The sequence below is a fragment of the Adiantum capillus-veneris genome, chromosome 25 (assembly GCF_014529385.1).
Source record: "Adiantum capillus-veneris isolate H3 chromosome 25, ASM1452938v2, whole genome shotgun sequence".
Classification (NCBI taxonomy): domain Eukaryota; kingdom Viridiplantae; phylum Streptophyta; class Polypodiopsida; order Polypodiales; family Pteridaceae; genus Adiantum; species Adiantum capillus-veneris.
In genome coordinates this window covers 115,051,333-115,058,481 of record NC_140955.1, presented here as the reverse complement: position 1 = coordinate 115,058,481, position 7,149 = coordinate 115,051,333, and the positions used below count along the sequence as shown (strand labels likewise).

The 7,149-nt window shown below is 45.0% G+C and overlaps 1 protein-coding gene across 1 annotated transcript; it reads left to right on the top strand.

The window, feature by feature from the left end:
- Positions 1-2,729: 2,729 nt before the first annotated feature.
- Positions 2,730-6,426, top strand: LOC147425502 (uncharacterized). The gene is made up of 11 exons (XM_086500073.1): positions 2,730-2,736; positions 2,822-2,859; positions 2,944-3,514; positions 4,019-4,054; positions 4,143-4,210; positions 4,300-4,374; positions 4,747-4,776; positions 4,864-5,254; positions 5,342-5,353; positions 5,642-5,819; positions 5,886-6,426. Exons 1-11 carry the CDS (start codon positions 2,730-2,732, stop codon positions 6,424-6,426), a joined length of 1,947 nt encoding a protein of 648 aa, XP_086356199.1.
- The last annotated feature ends 723 nt before the right edge of the window (positions 6,427-7,149 follow it).

Below are 7,149 nucleotides of genomic sequence, written 5' to 3'. Positions count from 1 at the left end.
GAATGACCCCGAGGCAGCTGTGGCCAACAGGAGCAGGGCTAGAAAGCTAGTGCTTGAGAAGCTTCATGTCCGGTACATCGTCTCTTGGACGTGCATTGATTGCGGGATACGCACAATAGGAGCAGGGACAGAAATCTCTAGGCTGTTTTCATTGGATGCAAAGCCATCCCTCTCCTGATGCAATCGCACGCACAATAGCAGCAGGGCCAGAATGCTCTAGGCTGTTTTTAGTGGATGCAAAACAAGGACCTCTCCTACTGCAATCACACAAGCGTGCATCTTGAAGGCAGGTGGCTCTATGCAAGATTCTCTTGAAAAGAAATGTCGTACTTGGCATTGCGTTGGTTGATTTGTGTGCCAAATGTGGTGTACTTCAAGAAGCACAAAAAGTGCTTGAGGAGCTTACTGTTTGGAATGGTGTGCACTGATTGTGGGATATGCACATCAGGAGCAGGGTAAAAAGCTAGTGCTTGTGAAAAGAAATGTCGTACTTGGCATTGCATTGGTCGATATATGTGCCAAATGTGGTGCACTTCAGGAAGCACAAAAAGTGCTTGAGCTTACTATTTGGAATGGGGCGCACTAATTGTGGGATATGGACAACAAGAGCAGGGTAAAAAGCTAGTGCTTGTGAAAAGAAATGTCGTACTTTGGCATTGCGTTGGTCGATATGTGTGCCAAATGTGGTCACTTCAGGAAGCACAAAAAGTGCTTGAGGAGCTTACTGTTTGAAATGGCGTGCACTGATTGTGGGATATGCACAACAGGAGCAGGGTAAAAAGCTAGTGCTTGATGAGCTTCTTGTCCGAGACGTCGTCTCTTGGAGTGCTCTACGCAAGATGCTGATATGGGCATAAAAATTCACGCTGATATTGTTAGTCAGGTGTCTTTGAAAAAGATTTCATGCTTGACAATGCCTTGGTTGACATGTTTGGTAAATGTGGTGCACTTCAAAGAGCACCAGAACTTCTCAAAAAGCTTCCTGTTTGGAGTGTGAACTCTTGAAATGCACTGATTGTAGGATTTGCCCCACAAGGATAGGGCTAGAAAGCTCTAGTTCGTGTGCAACAGATGCAAAGCGACTGTTCGTGTGCAACAGCCTCTCTCTTAATTGCAGGATTTTTCTCCAAAAGGGTAGCACCAAAAAGCTCTAGGCTGTTTTTAGCAGATGCAAAGCGAGGGTTCCTGGAGAAAGATGTCATGCTTGGTGGTGTTTTGATCGATATGCATGCCAGATGGGGTGTCCCAAAGACTACGACTTTGTGTATGTGTGTGTGTGTGAGCCTACGAACGGACAATAAGACAGATTCAACATACCCTGAAACCAAGTACATCAAAAGTAGCACAGGTAATGGTAGGCATGATACAAAAAGTGAATGCAACAGTCAACAAGTTTGCAGAAATCGCCATATGGATGTCGATGGCAGAACATATGTGATTGAGAAGGTGGCGGAACAATGTAAGGAAGGTCTACAAGCGGATCCATCCAAGATTGCGCGTTGATCCACACGACCAATACCAAAGGTACACTTATATTCCGTATTTTGATTTCCTTTATGTGATCTCGAAAGTACTTAGATTGCATCATGTACACATTAAAGCAATGAATTTACCTCATTTCCATTCAAAAGATTGTAGATGAAGGTGACAAGGGTTGCAGAATTTTTGTGATGCCCAACAAAGGGACACATGGACAATACACGATGTCATGGCAACGTGGAATGATACATGTCTTCATAAAACATCGGTAATGAGTGCTTTCTTGTAAATTTGTAGTATTTTCACAATAAGAAAGTCTCTCCAACACTGGAGGAGAAGCAGAAGGGGATAAAAGTGGCGGGGGAAGGGCACGTTCCTTACGGTATTATTATAAATGTGGAGAATAGTGCCAACTCCACACCATACATACGTATGGGTTTTTCTTTTCTTTATGGGTACAAGCATCGTAAACGCACGAAATGCATCTCTCATCTCTCTCTCTTCTAATTATAATGTGCAAATTTTCATATCCACACATCTTCTACTACAAAATCTCATTTGTGATGCGAGGTCATAGAGTTTTTGGCGAAAGCTTCAAGGAGAGATGTTATGGAGATTTTTGAATAAGAGACGATATGAGGTGAAAGGTACAACATTGCTCCTCTTGTTCAATTCACACCATTTTTTCAGCAAATCAATCAAGGCATACTCATTCATTGTATATGGCTCCTTCCTACTGGCTCCCCTTTTATTTTATTCATTACTTCCTATTATGCTCTCTGAGATTCCGTCTTTCTCCTCTCAAGCGAATGCGCCACTACCCTTACAAAAAGGTTACTCGGATTCGAACCCCCCACCAGCCCAGCCAACACTCTACCACTGCTCTCATAACCACTTCAGCGGCTGCCTGACAGGAGGCCGGACATATAATTAAAAAAAAGCAAAATCTGCATGTCGGCTCCCCTCAGCACTAAGGGGCACGGGAGCTTTAAGGAAGCCCAGGCGGTGGGATCAAGGGCGCGGAAGTGGGGCGCGTTGGTTGAGGGCATCGGAGCGCTACACGTGGCAAAAAGAGTAAACTTGGACGGGTTTTGGTAAACGAGGGCGCCGGGAGGTAAACTCGGACGGGAGGGTGACGTGGAAAGGAAACGTGGCGCAAATGGGCTGAGGTGGAGTCCCAGTGGCAAATGGGGGGCCAGCATGGCATTACTTTCACGCGGGCATCCCGTTTTCAAATTTGCCCTCGCGGAATGCAGGGTAATCAGAGATAATCGGAGGTGAGATGAGAGCGGGAGAAGGGGAGGCTGGTATCTGATATAGTAATCAGATGAAGACTCTGTAGGAGATTGGAAGCTCAAAGGCAGCATGGATTTGAACCAGGTAGTATGTGTGAGTGTGTGTGTGTGTGTGTGTTTGTGTGTGTGTGAGAGAGAGAGACAGAGAGACAGAGATGTTGTGTATTAGATGCCTCCCATCGATGTAATCGAAGACCGGCCATTGAGTGGATATTTCAATGGTGAAACAACGACTGAAGGAGAATCGTCAGATGACTGCCCAATCAACGAGGATAATGGCATGGATTACTGGCCACAAAACAATGGAGCTAGTCCCAACTCAGTCGTATGTTGGCATTCGCAATGCTCTTGGGTTGATTTAGATCCGTCTTCATACACATCAAAAACATTTTTCTCCTTCGACGAGATGACATACTCCTTAATGGCCAAATATTTGGGAGGGACAGAGACCATGTCACTAGCAATGCTTCAAGCGATCGATGTTCGGGGATTTTTTGATTTAAAGAAGTGGAATATTTTTATGGAAGATTGGGCACATATTGTTCATGCAACCCATTGCCCTTTGACACATGACAATCATCTTGGAGTGGCTGCCACTCTCAAGGCCGTCCAGAAGGAATGGTGTACAAACAAGAGACAACATGGGTTGCCTCTTGATTACATAAAAGACTCAATCACTGCATGTGGATGCTTACTAAAAGAGAAGATTATTGATTGTGATGTAGCTGCGATGCCTATTAGTAGCAGAAGCGCAAATTGTCCAACCTCTTCAATCGAGACAACAACATCTCAAGTCGAGCAACAGTTGACAAGAATCATGATAAAGCATCACACACGGCTGGTCCTAGTCAGATCTTCAAAGAGGCATAGAGCATATAAGTGGCTACAAGAATACATTTGCCATCGAGGTGGAAGCATAGATCGGAGAGGTGCGGATAAGCGGCAACAACGAAAGTCAAAGAGGTGTGGATGCCTTTTTAGGATGGTGGTTCAACACTGTCATGATGGTGATAGGGTGACTATCGCAATCCATGGCGATCACGCCGGGCACATAACTAGCTCACGTGTTGACCTTTACCACTTGCCGGTGCATTCAACTGTAGTTGCATGCTGTATGGATGATTTGTTTGATGTTGGGATGTGCCGCCATGTCGCCAAAATGTCGATCTCCAAGGAAAGGTTTCACATGGCAAATGCATCTGAGCTGGATCGTGTAATCCACAGATTCTTTATGATACCAAAAGAGGTGCAAATGCTGTTTCATCAAATGCGCACTCGTGGTACTTAGCTTGCCATTGGAATTTCTAAGAAGCCTTTTCTCTGCTGAGTTTTTGATAGCATTTGATCCAACATTTTTTTTGACTGTAGGTAACTCTGTAGGTACTGAATGGGGTGCGATGCTTGCCGAGGCTCTACGTTTGCAAGAGTTGAAGAAGGTAATACTACATTCTCAACTTCTTAAGATGGATGGGTGAGCATGCATCCTCAAGTATACTTCTCGTATGGACAGGTAATCTTTGTGCAGCCTTACAGTCCCCAAAACCCTGATGAGAACAAGCGGCCGTTCATCCTCCTCATTCAAGACGAGTGGATGCTACAAGTCGCTCTTCGTTTCTCTCGTCGGAACTCATGGGCCGTGGATAGCACTTTCAAGACAAACATTTATGGTCTACCGCTCTATGGTGCAGTCTTGCCAAACCAAAATGGCATAGGGATTCCGATATGGCTGATGTTATGTAGCAATGATGTGGGTACCAGCCAGGAAAAGGTGGCCCTAGAGCTCACGTTCAAGATGATCTTTGCAAGGTTAGGTGACGTTCGGCCCGCAGCCATTTTCATTGATAAGAGCCAGCAAGAGCTCGAAGCCATCCTCAAGGTTGTGGATCAAGATTCTTTTTGCTGGAGAGAAGACGAGGATGGAAGGCGGCAACAAGTCGCATGTAAAGTTTTGCTATGCTGGTTTCATGTCAAGAAGGCATGGGTTGAGAACCTATTGCCCCAGGTAGCTGGTCATTTCTTTTATGTGTTCTTTGTGTCAGCTCATGTCTACAAATTGATTGTCGTACTCACATGGCGTTGTTGTGCATAGGTCCCTAAGGACAAGCGCGATGATGTGTACAATCGCATGTCGAATTTGATGCATGCAACAAGTGAGGATATATTTGATGCAAGGTGTGATGAGCTATTGCAGGTGTATCAGGCACATGAAAATATTCGACGGTATGTATCCACTGGCTGGTGTGGCAAAACATGCATGTGGCGAAGCCGTTGGCCAAGATTCGGTCGTCTATTTCAGCATGGGAATGTGGATACTACAAACTTGGTTGAGCGATTATGGCAGTATGTCAAGTATACCTTGCTAAATGCACAGATAAACAGGTCTCTGTTGGTCTTGTTGAATGCATTGGTGGGCGATTCAGTGCATGGGACATATATTGGGGGAACACTTCTCGAATTCTTCAAGCAAAAGCAGGAGATTGGTAAGAGCGGTTCTCTTTCGCTTGAGAGTATGCCTTTGCTGTTGCCAAATGTTGAGCTCATGTTGTTTCAATTTGACAACCGTTCAGCTGATTCCGGGCGTTTTAGTCGTTTTGGATCAAGCAAGCAACATACAGCAAAGCTAGCAGCAGGCGAATCAATTCTTAAACGATTTGAAGCAGATCCAAGCACCCTCGAAGTGATAGAGGAAGGACACATGCGATTCAAAGTCCTTAGCACTACTTCGGCCTCAAACTGGTATCATGTGAGCATGCAATCCAACTACTGCGATTGTGCGGACTGGGGATCAGAATGTAAGCATCTATATGGCCTTCGACTGATAATTGAGAGGCACTTTCCTCATCTTCACGAAGTTCTCCCCATCGTAGATAGCGTTCAAGATTTGAGCCATGTGGACCTACAACCCATAGTTGGAGCAGGGGAAGACAATATAGCACTAGAGCATGACAATTTCGATGTAGCGGAGACAGTTGTCAGCAACATAGACAATGAGATTGGTAGCTGCATCTATGACATGAGAAGCATCTTGCAGAGTCTAGAAGAGCAGTTGGTGCAATGTGATAGCTCTTTGAAGCCAACCATACTAATGCAACTAAATCTTTCACGAGATAGTCTCGCCGCCTTGATCATCCCAAAGGAGATTGAGCTACCAGCAAAGGGCTCGATCAAGCAAGTCCAAGCTCACGTTACTCTAACTCGACTCGGGCATGGGATGCCCGTAGAAGCAAGTGGAGCCAGCAAGGAACAGGTTCTCGAGGCCGACCTGCCACCATCTAAAGGTCCAACTACTGGTGTTTTGCGACGCAAGCATCAGCGTGGACAGAGTCGAGTCCGCTTTCAAAGAAAGCCTCGAATACATTGTCCTCATTGTTGCAGCAAAACTCTCATGCTGGATCCATTGGAGAGCATTTCATGCCATACATGCCATGCCCTCCTTTCGTTATTGCTCAGACGTGCCCCAGGTGGAGCAGAGTCGAGCTTGCTTAATCGTCATGTCACCCTCTTTGGTGAGAGCATCCAAAAAGGGATGATTGTCTGTTGCAAAGCTGGCGAGGTTCCCACAGAAGAGAGAAGCTTCACAATCTGCTTGCTTGATGGGTCAGTACTCAAGGCAGTCCTTGCGTCCCAGCAGCGAATGGTTCTCTCTACATGAGAGACATGTAGCAGGTTTCTCCCTTATGCAATCTGCTGGGCTGATTTGATGACCAGTTTGTGAGCGTTTGGCAGGCACATTGAGGCTGATCTGATTTCTAAGCTGATTTCACTTGCAAACATTTAGCGTTTTTGGTATCTGATTATTTACAGTTTTTGGTATCTGAAGCATCAATGGCATTTATGGCATCCAACAATTTACAGTTTTTGGGTTAGAGGGTTAATTTCCTTTTTTATTTTTTGATGTTTTTTGGATTCTTTCCATACATGCGAGTGAGTTGTTTTGCCGCCCATATATGAGGTGTGTGCCGCACCAGAGATCAAGACATTTACGATCACCGACTATTTACGTTACTGGGGATGGAAGGATGATGTTTTGTTTGACCATTCTTGAGCACTGCGGTTGGTTTCATGCTTAAGAGGCTGGAGAAAGTGAATGCTTACTGCAGTGCCATAAGTTGGGCAACATAGACCCTTGCAAAGAGTGGCTCCATCGTATACTTTCACCGTATTTTGACCATTCAAGGTGCAAGGTTTGAGATGTTTTTCTGTTAGGCTTTGTGTCATAACCATGTAGTGAATAATGCCTTTGCATTTATATGATGCATTTTTCACTCACCAATGCCGAGATGAACTTTGTGCTGCACTATTCGTATGTATAATCTGGCCATGCATTTGTTTGATTGGTTAGGTGACAATTTAATCCATTGAACAAAATAAACCA

What these genes read in the sequence shown, in the direction of transcription:
- LOC147425502 (XM_086500073.1), top strand. An exon ending in TTGAGAACCTATTGCCCCAG is followed by an intron (nt 4,777 to 4,863) that starts GTAGCTGGTCAT and finishes TGTTGTGCATAG; the next exon opens with GTCCCTAAGGACAAGCGCGA. An exon ending in TTGCAGAGTCTAGAAGAGCA is followed by an intron (nt 5,820 to 5,885) that starts GTTGGTGCAATG and finishes TTCACGAGATAG; the next exon opens with TCTCGCCGCCTTGATCATCC.